The sequence below is a fragment of the Pleurodeles waltl genome, chromosome 11, assembly GCF_031143425.1.
Source record: "Pleurodeles waltl isolate 20211129_DDA chromosome 11, aPleWal1.hap1.20221129, whole genome shotgun sequence".
In the NCBI taxonomy this organism is placed as follows: Eukaryota; Metazoa; Chordata; class Amphibia; order Caudata; family Salamandridae; genus Pleurodeles; species Pleurodeles waltl.
Window position 1 is genome coordinate 2,099,234 of NC_090450.1, and position 20,343 is coordinate 2,119,576.

At 47.4% G+C, this 20,343-nt stretch overlaps 1 protein-coding gene across 1 annotated transcript in view; it reads right to left on the reverse strand.

The window, feature by feature from the left end:
* Positions 1-20,343, reverse strand: part of LOC138266526 (probable cation-transporting ATPase 13A4) — a 182,319-nt gene that overhangs the window by 151,784 nt on the left and 10,192 nt on the right. The window contains 1 exon segment of the mRNA XM_069215388.1: positions 2,326-2,499. Within this exon segment, the coding sequence (XP_069071489.1) occupies positions 2,326-2,499 (174 nt within the window).

Sequence of the window (20,343 nt, forward strand, 5' to 3'; positions counted from 1 at the left end):
GGGTGATTTGTTAATCACCTGTGGTTGCTTTCACCAACTCCCAGTTTTTGCACCGTGGCGCTCCAGCGGTTGGAGGTGGGGCCTGCTGTAGAGTTGCGGGCAGGATTGTGCAGTGATTTGTGGAGTTAGATCTAAAACCTGCAGTGAAGGACCCTCCCCTGGTGAATAATCCACCAGTGTGGTTACCTTTGGACTGGTAACTCCACCACAGACTCACCCAACAGATTAATTGAGAAGCAGCAGGGCTGTCACATGAGGAGGGCAGGGGGGCTCTCCACCCCAGGCCTCCCATGCTTTGGGGCCCGCTCTTCTGTGGCAACATGTTTTTACCAATAAAAGATTTTGCTTTTCCTTATTAACACTGATGATTCAACAAACCGCTAGGTGACGCAACTAAGGAGTTTTAATTTTCTCTACAGTTCATGTCTTCATAATTACAAGTCTTGTTTTGAATAAGAAACCGAGGAGGGGTCTCCTGTATAGGTTTTGGCACACAAGCCCACTATAGCTTCTGACATGCCTGACCAACACCAAGATTGTGGTTAACACCAAAGTCTAAATCAAGCCTCCCTGTCTGATGTGCATTGTGGCCTCGGCTCACACCGTGCCAGACCCCAAGCGCTCTATGTAACTCAGCATGTAGCTTAGAGACCGACCATGGTGGCAACTCCTGCTATGTAAGTAGCGTCCTTCAGACATAATGTTTGTGAATTCTGAGGAAAACCCTCCAACAAGGGATGGCCTTAGGAGATGAGCGCAAAAAAGAAGTACTGCTCATTATTTGAATAGCTATTCGTCCAGGAGATGCTTTTTGCACACTCTTTTTTTATGACCTGGCTTGACAGCGCAGCTGTCACCAGAGAATTACGTGAGCATCACTAGAGAGGGTCTTTGGCTCCGCCCACATGTTTCTATTGAACAGCAGTTGTGAGCTTACACAAAAAAGTGTTTACACTCCACAGAGCTGCAATCATTTTGTTTATTTTTGCATCTGCCTCCGCTTGAACTTTCTGAGTCACATACATGACTTTGGAATGCTATTAAAGTGTCTTAGATAACTCAACTCCAATCCATCCCTGGTGTTTACAAGGATCAGTGTGTTGCATACACAAGGAAGGCAAAACCTGATAGATACAGCATATGGGCAGCAGCAAGAGGTAAGCATTAAACATTAAGGAGAGAATGCAAAACCATGAGGAACCCTCCAGGGCACAGGGAGGGTCAATGAGAAGTTAATGTCGAGCTAAATAATACGTAACAGGACTTGAAATAAAACAGTATGGGCATGATTACGACCTTGGTGGATGGGATTACTCGTCCCAAATGTGACGGATGTCCCTCCCCTATACTAGAAGTTCCATTATATCGTATGGAACTTGTAATACGGCGGATGGGATATCTGTCACATTTGGGACGGAATAATTCACTCTGCCAAGGTCTTAATCAAGACCTATATCTTTAATTAGGAGTGTGTAAAATTCATGTAATTTGCTTTCACATAATAATGCAAAATTTCAGCAAAGTGACGCAAAATAAAAATCCATCATTTTGAGTTATATTTTTCATTTAAAGAAAGCACAACTTGCATTTTGTTGTTTATGGTAATTTTTTATGGTGAATGGCACATTTCACAGCAAACTTTTTACCACAAATGGCGCATAATTACATTGAGTGATGTAATACCGTAATATTGGCATTTCTCATAAAAAGCATAACACGAAATTCCTGAAAATACGTGGATATCATCAGCATAATTTGAATTTCGCCAAGACCTAATTTTAATGCATCGTCCCAGATGTGAAGGACGAACAGCTTCTGCCGAAGAATCTGATGTTGGGCTTTATTAAACGCCACATGTAGCTCTAAGAAGATGAAGACCCAACACCGCGCCACATGCAATACATTGCGTCGTCTAAGGCTGATTCTACCTGGATAAATGTGTGCAAAAGTCCTCTATAATAGGATCAGCATTTTTAAGTATTTTACTTATCAAACACACCTGAATAAACACTTTCCTTCATGATTTTGCTTCTATTTTGAACATTTCACTTGTAACCCTATATGACCGCTTACACTAGGGTATCACAGGGAACTTGGGGATTGCCCGTTTACCCTCAAAATTGCCACCTCCCCCCTACAATTGATTCTTAAAGAGTGAATGTCAAATCATCTTGAGGCCCTTTCACCTGGTCCTGAGACGGTCAGTGGTTTCAAGGCAGCAGTTGTGGTAGGAACCGCCTTTTACTGTGTTCACATTTGACGTCCAGACATTTCATGATTTATATTCTCATGCAGAGATGCAGAGGTAAAGGCAGAACCACCTACCGTTGACCTGAGGAGGACCACATTGGCTTCCTTCAGTGAGCAGGGGGTGCAGTTCGCCCACACACTCCACTCTGGCTTCCAGTAGAAGATCAGGAGAAGGACTCCCGCAGACAAGATGTACCCCACAATACACAGAATAATCCAGCCGGCGCTGGCTCTGTACCCGAAGATCTCCTGCGGAAAGACAGACAGACAAACCCTCATATTACTTTTCAAAATGCCACACTAAGGTCAACATGCACCCCTTTCCATGTTTGTCTTAAAGGTCAGGTGAAGACCAGAGCAACCTATCCACAGGGTCCAAAAATCTGCACCACCCTCCAAGGAAGCCTCAAAAGATGCTATCAATACATAGACGCTCCTTCTGAGCGCTGAGTTAACCATGCGGGCGATTCACAAAAGCATTTATGAGTATGGGAAGTATTACTACAGGAGTACTCTTCTATGGACCTTTACTTGACTTTGTAAATCTCCCCAAAACATTGAAGTCCCTATAGTTAGAGAGGCCACAGTCCTTCCTCTTTCTACTAATTATATACAAATATTCCCTGAATATTCCATATGGTATATGTTTTGAGGCCAGTTCACAATATGAGTACGTAAGAAAAAGTACTAGAGGAGTACACATTTAGGGACTCAACAATGGCTTTGAGAGTCCTTAAGATTTTAGAGTTTAAATTGGGTGCAAACTGCATTTAGACGGGTTGTTCAGTGCATTATCTAGAGGAATTTGTGAATGAGAAACCAGCTTGGAAAGGGAGTGAAATGTGCAGTTTTACCAACCAGCAAAACCAAAACCACATGTTATCCCTCACTTAATGTAAACAACTCATAAACAGTGGCTAACGCCATCCCTGGAAATACCACTCCTCTGCAATAATGGTATTTCCCCAAGGAAGTGGTACCATTTAACACTACTGTAGAGATCAAAATGCTGGCCATGGCCTTTAGAGGTGGATTGGCCATTCTGCTACTCTTGAACTCTCCAAGGTGAATTGAGGTCTCAGGAGCTGCTTTCACAGCAGGGTGGGCTGCTAAGTCCCAACCATGGCCTGTGGCTCCATTTTGATTAGTGCCTCCTGAAGCGTGGGACTTGTTTGATCCTTCTTAGGTCATAGCCTATCAGACAACACAGCTGCCTCGTTTGCTAAAGACATCTTCCGGACATTCACAAAGCTGACCTTGGAATGCATTCTGTGTGCTCCTTGCATTGGCTTTGTGGTTTGTAACTCACATCTTCTTGCTTTCCATTTGCTGGTTTTAGTTGTTTTAGGCTGTCCAGCTTGAGTTTGTACTTTCCCTTGCCTAATTAAATATTTACAGTGTCTTTCTGAGTGCTCCCTTTCTGTAAACATGCCTATGAATCTTGTTCTTAACTTGTCACATTTGTGTGTATTCAAAGACAGAGGTCAAATGCCAGGAGCATGTTTACTTTTCTTTCTCTAACTTCAAAGTGAGAGGATTTATGTGACAATCTTGCTAGGGGTAGGAAAGAGTTTTTTCTTCTAGCACCCAACAACATTTAAATGAACTGTGTAAGTATTTCAGAATATATCAGATTTAGGAACACAAATTAAGCACATTTTTTGTTATTTCTAAAGTGTGTTGCAAACATGAACTTAATTATGATCAAAACAAATCATAACACCAGGTGAGTCAATTTCACACATTTTCATCTGTGCAGGGTATAGTTGTGTAAGTAAAACTCTATGGGGGTCATTAAGACCCCGGCGGTAAAAACCGCCTACCGCTGCGGCGACGGCTGCTCGAAGACTGTCGCCACGGCTACCAGCCATCTACCGGATTATGACCACAGCTGGATTTCCGCCAGAAGGATGGCTGAAATCCGTCTGTGGCCATGCCGGTGGATGGCGGCCTTAGTATGAGAATAATATGGCCAGGCGGTGTTCTGCTGTCAACAGCGCCACCTTACCGCCATCCACCGGCTTGGCCACAGCTGGATTTCTGACATCTTTCTGCCAGAGGACCCCCTGAATACAGGTAAGTCTGGTGCTTCGACAAGGGATGGCGGTGGGGGGTGTTGTGTGTGTGTAGGTGTGTGTGTATGTCTGTGAGTGTGTGTATGCGGGTGTGTGTTGTGCGTTGTGTGTGCATGTATGGATATGTAAGTGCATGTATGTTGAGTTGTGTGAATGCGTGTGTGTGTGTATGTATGTAAGTGTGTGTGAATGGATGTATGCATGCATGGATGAATGTTGGAATGGGTGTGGTGTGTATGGGGGGGTCTGGAGAGGAAGGTGGGCAGGGAAGACCCCTATCAGTGACAAGGAAGGGATTCCCTGTCACTGATAGTGCCTACCACCATGGTTTTCGTGGCGGTAAGGATGCCACGAAAACCATGGTGGTAGGCGGGGTCATAATCCTGCAGGCAGGCAAGTGAGGGCCACCAGGCGGGCTGGAGAGTGAAGTCTCCAGCCCGGAGGTCATTACCGCCGTGGCGGTCGGTGTGGTACATTGGTTGTTTGGCTTTAGCCAAACCGCGAATGTCATAATATGGAGAAAAGTACCGCCAGCCTGTTGGCAGTACCTTCCTCCATATTAACGCCGACCGCCGGGGTCATAATGACCCCCTATGTCTGTACAAATAGACCCACACCACCCTCCAGCTCAGGAAGCTCCACTGGCTCTCCATTCAGAAACAAGGTAAATTCAAGATGCTGATTTACACCTTCAAGGCCCTTCACAATCAAGGGCCAGAATACATCAACCACCGCCTGAACTTCCACCAACCCTCCAGACACCTGCTCTCCAAGTCCCTCTCCCTCACACACATCCCCACATCTGCAGCAGCAACATTGGAAGATTCTCTTTCTTCTACCTTACTGTGAAATTGTGGAAGGATTTCCCTTTACTCTCTTCTGGAATTCAGGAAAGGACTCAAGACCCGGCTGTTTAAATGAACCCCTTAGCAACTTTGTTCTCTGTGCCTTGATACTCTTTTCAGTGATTAGCCGTGCTCTAAAAATCCTGATTGATTGAGTGAATGTAATGGTCATTTCAATTGAATATGTGTTTGCTTATAATGGCAGTGTGCTACCACACCATGAATACTCCACTCTACACCACTCCAAACTACTCTGCACCACTCCACACCACTGCACTCTACTCTGCACCACTCCACTTTGTACCACACCACTGCAATCTGCACCACTCCACTCTATGCCACTGCACTGCATGTCACTTCAGACTACGCCTCTCTACCCCACCCGGTACCACTCTACTCTATGCCAATGCTCTCTTCACCACACTACTCTACATCACTGCGCTCTTCACCACTGCACTCTATGCCACTGCATTTTTCACCATTGCACTCTACACCACTCCAGTCTAGGCCACACCAATCTACTCTGCACAACTCCACGCTATGCCACTGAATTCTATGCCAGTATGCAACACTACGCTCTCCTCCACTGCACTCTGTACCAATACATTCTATGCCAATGGACTTTCCTATGTAATACTGAACTTAATGCCCCTGCACTCTATGCCAATCCACTGTACGCCACTCTAATTTACTCTGCACCACTGCACTCTATGCATGCTAGTGCACTCTACACCACTTTATGCCATTACACCCTATGCCACTCTACTCAACTGCACTACTACACTCTACGCCACTGTACTCCACTCTGTGCCACTTACTCTAAACCACTGCACTCTGTGCCACTCTACTTTTAACCACTGCACTCTGCAGTACTCCACTCTTCGCTACCCAACTCTAAGCCACTACACTCTATGCCACTGCACCCTATGGCACTGTACGCTAATCTGCACCACTCTATGCTACTCTACTGCAACACTTTATGCCACTGGACTCCATGCCACTCAACTCTACTCTGCACTCTATGCCATGGACTTCTATGCCACTCCACTCTGCTCTGCGCCACTGCCCTCTGCATCACTCAACTCTGCGCCACTCCACTCTGCACCACTCTAATCCACTCTACTCTATGCTACTGCACTCTACGTCACTTCACTCTATGTGACTGCACTCCACGGTACTTTTCTCTACACTGCACCACTGTACTCTGTACCACCCTATTCTGTGCCACTCCATTCTGTGCCACTCTGCTCTGCACCACTGCTCCCTACTATGCACTACTCTAATCTACACCACTGCATTCTACAATGCTGCATTGTACGCTACTGAATTCAATGCCACTGCACTCTAGTTCACTATACTCTACAACACTCTCTACCAATGCACTCTACACCAGTCCAGTCTACTCTATGCCACTCCAGTGTATGCCACACTACATGACTCAACACCATGCCACTTCAATACACAACACTCTCTTCCACTCTCCTCTACAACACTCTACTCCACTCTTCGCCATTCCTCTGTACGATACCCCATGTCACTTTCCTCTATGCCACTAACCTTTATCCATGCTGAACAGCAGCCACGCTGGTGCACGACATGGCTAAAACACTTTAGCAAAGCCAATAGCTCTAGCATAGGCAAGACCCTATGGCTTTGCCAATGCTTGTTGTCAGGGCTGGTCTTGGTTTCCAGTCTGGCCCTGATGTCCTTCACCTGGAATGGCTGCAGGAAGGGACATGCAGTGAATTGTGGAAGGAGATCATTGAGTAATAATGCTGCAAAGGGAGTGGGTCAAAGGGAAATATTACATTGCAGAGCACAATTAATGCTGCAGCAGCCCAGCACAGTGATCCAATGTCCCTGCTGCTGAGATCTGTGTTGAATCTCAGTGGTGGCTAGTGACATTTGAAAGTGGTGTGGCGTAAAGGTATGAGTATGACTTTTATGTAGCAAATGAAGCAAACAAGCTCAATGGACAAATGTGGGTCCAGGGTGGGTCCTCCCAAGAAAAAATTGAAAACAAAAACTGACAAATGGTGCATGTGAAAGGAAATGAATTTAGTGAGAAAGCAGGTTTATGAAGCAGAGAGGATCTATAGTCTTGAAATATTAAACACATTGAAAACTGCCCCATATTTTACTGCATTAATATGTTCACCCTTTATTTTAATGTGTGAATTGTACAGCTTGACACCTTCAGTCCTTTAAAGTGTGTGCTTGCCCACTGTCTGGCACTGCATGCGGCATCAACTTAGGAAGAAATGGCTCTAAGCAGGCATCAGGAAGCAGCCACAGCTGCTGTCTGCAATCAGTCATTCAGAAATATGTGCAGACAGATCTTTAAATGTGATGAAAGACGTGGGAACTCTCTAAAAGGGAACATGCAAAATACATTTCTGTGATTCCTGACCTGTATTTGGGTTTGTCTCTGAGATGTTATTGCATCCAGAACTATAACACAACTGACATACACCTAAAACCTGTCAGTACTGTTGGCTTTGTCAGTGGTTGTTAGCTCTTTAAAAAAACACCAGTAATAACAATCATTAGTTATAAATATTTAACATTGGAAATGTTTCATTTCGGAAATTGTGAGACTGTGAATTGAATATTATTTAGGTCTGTGGAAGGAGTAGGGCCTTCAGTTATGTTTGCTTTACGTTAGATATGTTTGCCCTTTTTCTCTTCACATCTCAGCCATCTGCACATTTTCAACCTCCTCTCTTTCCTCAACAGCACACTCTTTTCACTCTTCCCTGAATGCACTTCATTGCATCTCCCTCATTTTACCAACCCCAAACACATACTGCACTCATTCACATTTAAGCACTTTGGGGGTCATTCTGACCCTGGCGGCCGGTGGCCGCCAGGGCCACCGACCACGGGAGCACCACCAGGAACAGGATGGCGGTAGGGGGTGCCGTGGCATGGGCACTGCAGGGGCCCCCGTAAGAGGGCCCCGCAAAGTATTTCAGTGTCTGCCATGCAGACACTGAAATACGCGACGGGTGCAACTGCACCCGTCGCACCCCTGCAACTACGCCGGCTCAATTCTGAGCCGGCGTCCTCGTTGCAGGGGCATTTCCTCTGGGCCGGCGGGCGCTCTTTTGGAGAGCGCCCGCCGGCCCAGAGGAAATGTTAGAATGGCCGCCGCGGTCTTGTGACCGCGGTGCGGTCATTTGGCGGCGGAACCTTGGCGGACGGCCTCCGCCGTCCGCCAAGGTTAGAATCAGGCCCTTTATTTCCTTTTGCTTTTGGCATCTAAATATTTTGACCTCTGTGCACCCTCTTCACACACATTTACACTGAATTTCAATTGTAACTGGAATACGTGATCATTGCTCAGTGTGCTCCTCAGAGATGCCAACCCACTGACAGGCGCTTTGCTTTACCTTCAGCTCATAAACACCTGGCACGAATCAATGTGTGCACTGAGCAAGAGTAATACAATGCACAGAAACACAGCACGATGAAACAGCGGACTCTCCTGGGGAATGCAACATTAAGTAAAACGTGAAATAAGAGAAACTAAATCACTTTTTAACATTTATTGTATTCATATCAATCCATGTGTTTGGCATAAATGCTAAGGGCATGGCAATTGGGACAGTTTTAAAGCCACACAGCAGATAAGTGCCTTTACTGTAAGCAAATATTTCTCCCTTGACGCTTGATTCCGATATTTGGATCAATTACACAAGGGAACAAGAACCCTGCTCTTCTTTTGGACGATCTTCATGAGGGAACCCATACAGGAGCTCCATCTCTAAAGGAGCCAGCGATCTGTAGCCAGGGCCTAGGGTGCCACATGGGGAGGCTAGTGTGACAAGGGGTCTCAGTAGAATACAAATATCTCAAGATTAGCAACATGACACTTACCATTACCCAAGACAAGGCTCTAAATTGCATGTGCTTGCATCCACTCCTACTGCATGAGGAATAGGGAAAGGGTGGGATCTATGCCTGTGAACGACAGACAGCTGCCCTCACGAAGGGATGAAGATTCTGACGCCCAAAATCCTGATGCATAAGCGTCCCTGGCCTATTGTGAATACTGCCATGGACCACAATGGAAATGAAGGGCTTTAGAGCAGTCAGCCCTGCCTCGTGTGTCACAGTAGAAGTTTACTTACTGCTTGGGTTCTGCCTCCTGCTTCAAGGAGAGGCGGACCAGGCAGCCTGAGACAGACAGCTCAGACTTAAATGCACTGATTTGTTTAGAGTTACGATCATTACAATCGCATCTCCGAACAAATCGATCTAATTATTATTTTTTGCTATAAATGTGTAGGAAGTTGACAGTGGCGCATCCCCTCAGTCCTAAAGGAGAAACCCTCCCACCGTAATGAATCTGCCTGTGACAAGGTCTCATTCTTTTAAAGCAGCTTTAAAGGTGAAAGTAATAGTTTTAAAAACTTTTGTGCAGTGGGAAATCGCCTTTACAGCATAGGGGTATATTCATGAGATTTTGGAGCAGGCCAGCGCAGCAAGTTGATAAGTTATGAGATTTATAAAGTGTATAGCTACCCCATCAACGGGGCTTCCCAGCACTAGCAACTGAAAATGGATAAGCTGTTGGCCCCTCAGAAGAAAGATGTGCTACGTGGTAAAAAGCCATGTCTTCAGGAATTTCCTGAAGTGCTGAGGGGTCTCAGTGTTCCTAATGGAAAAGGGAAACAAGTTGCAAAGAAGAGGGGCCTTGAGGCCTCTCCTGACTCGTGGGACAGTGGCCAGATTGAGACTGGCTGAGCGAGGCATGGTAGCAAGATAAGAGATAGGACAAAATGGGGGCACCCTGGGAACACAAGACCTTATGAACGACAGACAAGGTTGTAAACTGGATGCGCTTTTCCACAGAGAGTTAATGTAGTTTGTGAAGAAGCCCAGAAACAGAGCAACATTTCGGGAGGGAAAAAAGCAGCCTGGCTGCTGCATTCTGGGCAAGGCTGGAGTCTTCTGATGACTGGCTTATTGGAGCCTAGGTACAAGATGTTACAATAGCCTAGCGGAGACAGAATTACTGCCTGAATGATAGTATATCAGGTATTAGAATCAAAAAGGCCAAGAATGGGTTTGAGGCTTCTCAAAAACCTGAAACAGGTGCCAGCTTTCGATTTATCTTGCACCTCAAAGTCTAGACTGCTGTCTATAACTACTCTGAGACTTTTAACAGAGGATTTGGGAATTGGAGGAGGCCCGAGGCAAGGGGACCACCAATGGATACCCCAAAAATGGGTGTCTTTTTACGGTAGAAGGACTTCCATTTTGTTAGCATTTAGACGGAGGCAATTGGCATTCAACCATTTTGCAGCCACAAGCAGTCCTCTTTGGAAGTTGAACCGGGTGAACATCGGGTTATCTGTGAAGGAGAGCACCAGCTGGGTGTCATCGGCGTAGGATTGCAGTGCAATCTCTGCCTTAATGTGCACCCTGGGGAACGCCAGGGGGTAAAGTGTGTGATTGGGAGCTGTAGGTTGGTGAAATCACCTGGAAGAAGCAATCAGATACAAAAAGGTGCAATCCAGGACACTGCGACCCCACCCATGTCAATACTTTGTTGCTCCTGCAATAGGATTTTGTGAGACACCGTATCAAATGCAACGTTCAAATCCAACAAGCTCGGGGCGAAGATCAGCCTTTGGTCAAGGCACTACGGAGTTGCTCGATGACTGTGAGAAGCCAGATTCCGTAATGTGCCCAGGCCAGAAATGATTTTGGAAAATATCTCAAATGTAATTATCATCCAGGGGCTTGTTCAGAATACAGTTGACTTGTCTCTGTTACCTTTGCAAGAAAAGGAGGGAGAGAAATAGGATGGAAATTTTCAGGACTGGAGGCAGCCACGGAAGGTTTCTTTAGGAGGAGAATAACCCTGCTGTGCTGCCCTGGTTCAAAGGAAAAGGGCAGGAATGCACCATATGGGACTCTAATCTACAGAGATTAGAGCACTTAGCTATGCAGGCTCAATAAGCCAAACCAAAAAGAAACTAGTTGTCAATTTGTCCCAGGAAACGATCACGCAACATGAGAATGATGCTCTCCAAAAGGGTTTAAGTTTCATCCTGACTCAAAGAGAAGACAAATGTTGCCTACCGAGTGAGCTTCATAACTTGTTCCACAAAATCAGGCTCCGAGCCTTCTTCCAGGATACAACCTTTCCTGAAATTTGTGATTCAGGACTACGGAAACTTTCAAGGTTCACTCCCTCAACTGGAGTGACCCCCCCCCTTAAGACACTAACCTTCGAACAAACTGTTCTCAAGAATGTAGAAGAATCTACCCTCCTACACCTTTTTACAACATGTCAAACAAGGAATTGAGGGATGTTAAGGCATTAGCCAATGACCCATCAATTATTATAAAGCCAGCAGACAAGGGTGGCGCCATTGTAATCATGCTGATATCACCGTCCAATCAACGCTGACCGCACCGAGCGACTCACCACCAGAATACACAAATTGGTCATGACAGTGGAAACCCAAAGATGGATCACAAAGAATGAGGCAGAATTTCTGGTCAACCCATCCCCCAAGACACCATACTTTTACATTCTCCCAAAAACAACAAAGGGGTAACTCCCCCCACCTGGAAGACCAATACTGTCGGGGATTGTGTTTCTCCTTGAACAATTATTTAAATTCTCAATCACTTCCTACAACCCCTTCTGACTAAAACTCCATCGTTCCTCAAAGACACGTCATGAACCTCATCGAGAAGCATCTCATATTGGTAATATAGACCTCTTAGTAACACTTGATATTGAGGCGTTACACCCAAACATTCCCCAGGTTAAATATCCTTGAGGTTGTAGAGAACAGCCTTCTTTCTGAAATGTGGTCCTTCCCCACATCATTGAGACTTATCACAGAATTTGCGACTGGCGCACTCCAGGAGAATTTGTTTTTGTTTGCGTACTAGCTCTACCACCAAATACAAGGTACTTCGATGGGGTGTAGCTTTCCTCTGAGCCTCGAGGGCCTGTACATGGCCAACTTGGAGAAGGAACATACCTTTAACAACACCACAGGAACAAAAGGCAGTGATCATCCTGTGGCCGCTGTCATGATTCCCAATCGAGAAGATGGGGACAGCTTCCTCTCTGCAGTTCAGATGCCAAAACCTTTCCAAACAGTAAATGGGAAGCCAATGTCTTTTCCACGCCACCTTCTATTTGGAATTTAGACTGGGGCATGAAAGCCCTTTTATGAGTCAGAAAGAACTTTTGTAAATAGGAAAAAGGTATGAACACAGAAAAGCATAGGATGCAAAGAGGGTAAGCAGAGGGGCAAGTGGGGCTGTGAGGTCACACGGGGGGTGACTGGAGTGGAAAGCAAAGAAGGAGCAGAGGACAGTAAGAAGAGGCTGCAAAGAGGGTAAGCAGAGCAAAGTAAGGGGAGCAGAGGGAGCAAATGGGGGCTGCGAGGTCACACGGGGTGTGACTGAAGTGGAAAGCAAAGAAGGAGCAGAGGACAGTAAGAACAGGCTGCAAAGAGGGTAAGCAGACCAAAGAAAGGGGCACAGCGCCGCATGTGATGAGGAGCACAAGATCACACAAGGTGCGGAGCCGGGAGAGCAGAGAAAGAGCGCGAGTGGAAGACAGAAAGACATCAGGGCCTCGTGAAGAGTTCTGTGGACGGGTTACTCCATCACAAACAAGACGGCTATCCCATCCGCCGCATTACGATTCCCCGTAGGATACAACAACATGGCGATACGGCCGACGGATATCCGTCACATTTGTGAAGGAATAACCCAATCCACCAAAATCTAAATCAGGCTCTCAGTCTGCAAAGCACAGCAAAGACAGAGGTGAGATAGTAAGTGGTGGGAGGGGGTTAGCGGGTGTGTGAGATCACACGGGGTTAGCGTGTGTGAGATCACGCAGCAGGAGGGGTTAGTGGGTGTGTGAGATCACACAGCAGGAGGGGATAGTGGGTGTGGGAGATCACGCAGCAGGAGGGGTTAGTGGGTGTGTGAGATCACACGGGGTTAGCGGGTGTGTGAGATCACACGGGGGTTAGCGGGGAGTGTGAGATCACGCAGCAGGAGGGGTTAGCGGGGGGAAGGGGTTACCAGGGAGTGTGGGATCATGCGGTGAGTTAGCAGAGAGAGTGAGATCACACAGGGTAGGGGTTAGCGGAGAGTGTCAGATCACACCAGGGGGTTAGCGGGGAGTGTGAGATCAGGTGGGAGGGCGTTAGCAGGGAGTGTGAGATCCCACAGGGGGAGGGGTTAGCGGGGAGTGTAAGATCACACGGGGGTTAATGGGGAGAATGAGATTGGGTGGGAGGGGGTTAGCAGGAGTTTGAGATCAGGTGGGGGGTTAGCGGGGAGTGTGAGATGGAGTGGGAGGGGTTTAGCAGGGAGTGTGAGATCTGGTGGGGGTTAGCGGGAGTGTGAGATCGGGTGGGAGGGGGTTAGCGGGGAGTGTGAGATCAGGTAGGAGGGGGTTAGCGGGGATTGTGAGAACACGCGAGTGAGGGGTTGGCAGGGAGTGTGAGATCATGTGGGGGAGGGGTTAGCGGGAAGTGTGAGATCATGCAGGGGAGGGGTTAGCAGGGAGTGTGAGATCATGCAGGGGAGGGGTTAGCAGGGAGTGTGAGATCATGCAGGGGGGGTTAGCAAGGAGTGTGAGTTCAGTTGGGAGGGGTTAGCGGGGAGTTTTAGATCACGCGGGAGGGTGTTAGCGGGGAGTGTGGGCTTCGGGTGGGAGGGGTTAGCGGTGAGTGTGAGATCACGCAGGGGCAGGGGTTAGCGGGGAGTGTGATATCTGGTGGGAGGGGTTAGCAGGGAGTGTGAGATCAGGTGGGAGGGCGTTAGCGGGGAGTGTGAGATGAGGTGGGAGGGGTTAGCAGGGAGTGTGAGATCACACAGGGGAGAACAGAGAGGGAAAGAAGAGAAGGGGTTCTGAGTAGAAGGGAGACGAGAACAGACAACACTCTCAAGCAGTGGACTATAGCCTGGTTCACGGGTTCTCTGTTGTTCCTGTTGTTCTTGGGCTGTTTTTGTCTCTCTTCTTCTCGAGATCAGTTTCTGTATTAGGTTAAAACCCCATTTATTTGCAAATACAATAAAAAGCCAGCAGAGGAGAGAGAGGGTGTGAGTGCCCTGAGGAGCCACTCTCTAGTAATCACACTAACGCACTGAGGCAAAGTCCACTGGGGCCACGACCACCTCTGCACCACTTTCATGGACCACGGACCCCACCCCCCCGGCCAAACACCGCAGCAATTTGACTCAAAACTACAAGACATTTGTGCCTCCGAGGAAATCCCAAGGATAAAAGTACCCATTACAGTAATCCCAGGCAGCTTTTCAAACACCTGGTCCCGCGAGGACTGGGAACCCAAGTGAAGACCCCGAGGGAGTAACGTCGCCCCCCTCATTGGCTCTGTGGGTCCTGCTGGGTACCGCAGTCATTCACGGGAGATGAATGATGAAACAAGCCCTTTGATGATGATGTACTTATGGCGTCTACAACATGCTCAGCATCACCATCGACGGGGGGGTGGGCGAGTCTGGAAGCACCTAAGATCGATAGATCGATGCACCCCAACAAGACCACCCAAACCCAGCTCCAAAGAGGACATGCTTCAGGCGAAGGATGCAAAGAACAGCTGCTAATGCACTTAAACCTCAGCAGAGGGAACAAGACTGCAGCATGCAGTGTGCTACAAAATATTGCAACGACTGTCCCCTGGTGGTCTCTTCAGGCCAGACTAACAGGAGGGGCTTCAGCAAAGGGAGGGACACTTGGAAGAGCACCATAAAAGTCAGAACAGAAGCAGAAGAAGCAAAATACAAACTTTTCATAAAATCAGAGTTAAAACATTATAAAGATAAATAAAAATATGGCTGTTTAAAAAAACATTTAAAAAAAAGAAAAAAGAAAAAAAAAAACTTAGAAATGTATTTTCTACATATCCGAAGAAAGGGAGACCTGCATATGTCTGCCCGCTTAGATAGCTCATGGAGCTGTGCTTGCTCGCCTGTAAATGATTGGATGCAGTTAGAGGTGGAGAAGTGGTCTCCATCCCTCCAGGCCTTGATTGTAACTTTGAGGATGGGGCACGTGGATCCCTCCCTGAGTCATATATCAGCCCCAGAGACCCCATCCCCCGGGGCCGATGCAGTTGGCATACTGTGCTGGCGCTCACCTGGGCACGGAACACAACATTGCTCCCCCCGGATGGCAAAAGAGTAAAGTACTGCTCCTGCCCGAGCAGAAGTAAAGTGACTGAGCCGGCTCCCACCAGCACCACAATAAGACCCGTTGGGGCTACAGAGGGCCTCTGGTTGGGCACCCACTTTTAAAACATTGATTGGCTCCTGCCATGGTGGTGACTAAGAGACCCGACTGGGACCACAGAGCCCCCCCCCCCCCCCCCCCCAGCCTGCAGAGATCAAGTATGTGTGGTTGTCCCAGGGGCACCAGGGCACCCACTGTGTAAAAAACAATGCTGGCTTCCCCTGGCATCTGTATGGAAGTTGGCTGGGAGTGGGCAGGTGCAATGGGGGCCTTAGGGCTTCCCCACCGGCTCCAATTTGGATGGGGCTAGGGTGACCAGACGTCCCGATTTCCCGCACAGTCCCGGTTTTTAGAGGACTGCTCGGATGTCCGACGCTTCTCTTAATTTTAAATAAATGTCCCGGTTTTTGGGACAAAGGTCAAGCCATCTAGGAAAGCATAATTGAAAATTATGCTCTCCTTTAACAGAGGCATAAACATTATGAAATAATTAATGTATCTGTTATTGTCAGACAACACAGTCCCATGTCTGCTCCCAGCAGAGAGACGGAGTGGGGAGCAGAGAGGTGGGTGGGTGGGTGGGGGCGGGTTGGGGTGCAGGGTGGGAGGTCAAGCCATAGCTAATTTAAAATAAGTAGTCTTGTAAATGTGTGTGTGTGTGTATATGTGTGTGTGTGTGTGTGTGTGTGTATATAAACACACATGTATAGGCACATATTCACAAAGCTATGCAAAAAAACAGAACAGGCCAGATATAAAAGTGAGAGTAAAGTCTTTAGTCCTTCTTTAATGTCTGACCTGTCCCGGTTTTTGCTCCTCAAAATCTGGTCATCCTAAGGGGCACCAACTTTTAAAAAAGACAAACGGGGTGGAGCTATGCCACGGACAAAGATGGCAGCTCCCGTATGAAGCTCTGGAGCCCCCCGCTCCGTACAGCAACCTACTTTGGGCTGGGGGCACCTCCCTGTCCTGGTGTGTCCGGACCCCCTCGACCGCCTCTGGCCCCGCTGCAACACCTGAGGACTGGCGTAGCAGAGGCCTCCGCGTGGCCTCACTGCGCACCTGCCTGGAGGTAGACCCCGCCCTCCCACCTGGGCCTTTTCCTACCTGATGACCCTGTGGTGCTGCCGACAGACTTTTCCCAGATATGTGCATGATTTGTTTTTATGTTCTGTTGTTTACTTTAGCAGCAGTTTCAGTGATAGTTTGTGTAACAAGCAACCACCTGCCACTGTCCAAGGGGTCGGATAGCGCTGCCCTAACTCTAATAAACTATTGAAGACACCAGCCAGTCCAAACCTGTGGCACAGAAATGTTTTGTTGATGTGAATCGACTCTTTGGGCCTCTAGTGGACCAAATCTGAACCTGAAATGTGATGTGTGCATTAGATAAAATGAAGGGCTAGTGCAGTGTCTGAGGGGCTGGTGCAGTGACTGGTGCATGGAAGATGCTAGATCTGAAGCTGAAAGGTGGTGTGTGCATTAGATAAAATGAAGGCTAGTGCAGTGACGGGTGCACGGAAGATGCTAGATCCGAAGCTGAAATGTGATGTGTGCATTAGATAAAATGAAGGCTAGTGCAGTGACTGGTGCACGGAAGATGCTAGATCCGAAGCTGAAATGGTGGTGTGTGCATTAGATAAAATGAAGGCTAGTGCAGTGACGGGTGCACGGAAGATGCTAGATCCGAAGCTGAAATGTGATGTGTGCATTAGATAAAATGAAGGCTAGTGCAGTGACTGGTGCACGGAAGATGCTAGATCCGAAGCTGAAAGGGTGGTGTGTGCATTAGATAAAATGAAGGCTAGTGCAGTGACTGGTGCACGGAAGATGCTAGATCCGAAGCTGAAAGGGTGGTGTGTGCATTAGATAAAATGAAGGCTAATGCAGTGACGGGTGCACGGAAGATGCTAGATCTGAAGCTGAAAGGGTGGTGTGTGCATTAGATAAAATGAAGGCTAGTGCAGTGACTGGTGCACGGAAGATGCTAGATCTGAAGCTGAAATGTGATGTGTGCATTAGATAAAATGAAGGCTAGTGCAGTGACTGAGGGGCTGGTGCAGTGACTGGTGCATGAAAGATGCTAGATCTGAAGCTGAAAGGTGATGTGTGCATTAGATAGAATGAAGGCAGTGCAGTGACTGTGCACGGGACATGCTAGATTTCGTTTACTGTATAAATAGAGGGTTTCCAGGATTTAGAAATGCTCCTGCAGATCACCATCCGTGGTTCGATAGACTCACCCCTCAGGCTCGCACCCCGAGTCGTCGCTCATCAGTCAGTCCTAAGTGCACTTTGTGGGTCCGCCCTGGGGATGTGGGAGACGAGGAATGAGGCTGCTGTGTCTTTCCCATGTCTAATCTTTCAACTGCACCTGATTCAAAGCAGCTGAAACAAAGATCCGGCCCCCAACCAGGCTTCAGTGCCCCCTCTCCAGCGCCACAGAAATGATTCAAACATTTTGAAAGAAATTACAGGAGCGCAGTACTTAGATTACATGTTTGGGAAAGATGTTAAATGTTAAATTTTACACCCATGACCTGGATTTACAGTAAATTCCTGAGTTTCTGCCCCCGCAGCGTTGTGTGAGAGGGAGAGAGCACCTCTGCACCGCACCCACTAAGATACGACCCTCTCTCTCCCTTGGCCGCACTTTAGGCTGCAATGGACCAATGCACACTCTTCGTGCCATAGTGCAAGCGGGTGCTTTCTGTAAGTGATGGAAAGGGGGGCTTCCAGTCCAAACACTACCCCCTTACCACTATTCATGCTTTCTGCATACAATGTACAAAGCAACACACATGCAAAGTAGGAAAAACAGAGAGAAGTGAAAACATCTCTTCTTGTTGTGTATGCCAATAACAGGCAGGACATCCCGGCACAATTCCTGGCCTGGTGATGTTTGTGGAAAGGGATCTGCATCACATCGTGTGGAGGGGGTTGAAAAGGAAAGTTCATGTAGCACCCACAGAACACTCCCTTGACGCAAAGCGTTGCAACGCAGTGCGTACCACAACTGGGAGGAAAATGAGGGGCACTAGATGGTGTGCTGGTGCATAATACAGTGTGGTGGTGTGACCTACCCATGTATTACACTTACCAACCCCTTTAGGACTAGGCTTCATTTGTGAAACCCTTGGCTCACTCCTGGGTAGCTGTGGCTCTGAGTAGTCAGACTTACACAAAAGAACAAGTGCAAAGCATTTAAACAGCATCAAAACAATTGAAGAAATACATGAGGCGCAAAACAAACTTGACACCACTTTATAAAAATAAGGGGCATATTTATACTGAATTAGCGTCATTTTTTTAACTCTAATTCAGTGCAAAACTAACTCCATATTTATACTTTGGTGCTAGACCCATCTAGTGCCAAATTTATGGAGTTAAAGTCTTTTTTTTGGAAGTGGAAACCTATCTTGCCTTAGTGAGATGCAAGGTATGCGTTCCCATGCAAAAAATGAATCTATGGCCTTAATGCCATATTTATCCTCCCATGCAAAATGGTGCACAGGAGGGCGGAGGGGTCAAAAAATGGTGCAAAGTTTGTTTTGCCCCATTTTTTAATGCCTGGGTAAGGGCAGGCGATAGGGGACCTGTGGGCCTATTTCCATGATGGAACGCCATGCAATAAGCCCACAGGTGCCCTCCCCAGGCCCCAGGGACACCCCCACCCACACCAGAGGGACAGTAGAGGATGGGGGACCCCATCCCATGTAAGTACAGGTAATTATTTTATTTTATTTTATTTTTTAAAGTGCCATTCGGGGCCCTGAAATGGGCCCCCCCTACATGGCACTGTGTGCATTGGCCATGCCCAGGGGACCCTGGTCCCTTGTGCTGGCCACTGGGGTGGTGGGCATGACTCCTGTCTTTTCAAAGGCAGGAGTCATTTGGTATGGATGGTTTTGCATCAGGAAATGACTCTAAGCAGGTTATAGTAATTTATTTTACTCTAACCTGCCTAACGTCATTTTTTGGTGCAAAAACCCCTTCTTCCATACTGCCAGCCCAACCCGACCAAAGTCATTTTTTTGCCTCTAGCCTACCTTTTTCACCGGCTTGCACCATTCTATAAATATGGTGCTCAGCTGGTGCACAGAAATGGTGCAAGCCGGTGCTAAACTTTTTGGTGCAAAACAGAGTTGGTGCAGTTTTGCACCAAAAAGTATAAATCAGGGCCTAAGTTTGATTTTTATATAATATTTCATACAAAATTAAAAAGATCCACAGCAGGGTTCTGGAGATACAGAATGGACAAGGTATAGTAAATCAAAACTTTTTACTTAACCATGAACAAGAACTGGCAAATCAGTAAATTTGACATTTAGAAACTCTTTTGAAGAAAGCCTTTGTGGCAATGTGGTTTCTTAGAGCTACTCCCGAAGGTGCACCAGTCTGGAAGGGGGTTGGGGGGGTATGGAAGGTCCATGGAAATAGTTACATCTTGAGGAACAGCAGTCTTCAGTCCAGTCCCAGCATCAGTGGGTCCTTGCCACTTACGTCTATAGAGTGGTCCTGATGCAAGGGATTCAGGACGATGAACATGCTGTGCGGATGACAGGGGTCTTTCTGGGACTACTCCTTAGTCCATGGGCTTGGTGAGGCAATCCTTCCCACAATTCTCTTGACGTCCTTGTGAGCTGGCAGAAGTCCGGTCACCACTGGGCTACCAGTCGCCCGATACAGAGGATTCTGCTGTTTTCTTCCTTTGGAGGTAACTTGTATTCTGGGCAACCATTTCTACAGGGGCCAGAAGATTAGAGGGTAAACTTTTAAGTGTTGGGTCCTGGTACCTGGTGCTGCATGGCGGCGAGGGGTGACAATCCGGTGATCTGGGCTGCCAACACCCCAGCAGGCTTCTTCAGTTGTTGTGGCCCTGTGCTGTGAACCGGAGGTCTGCCATCTGACCCTTGGAATCTCT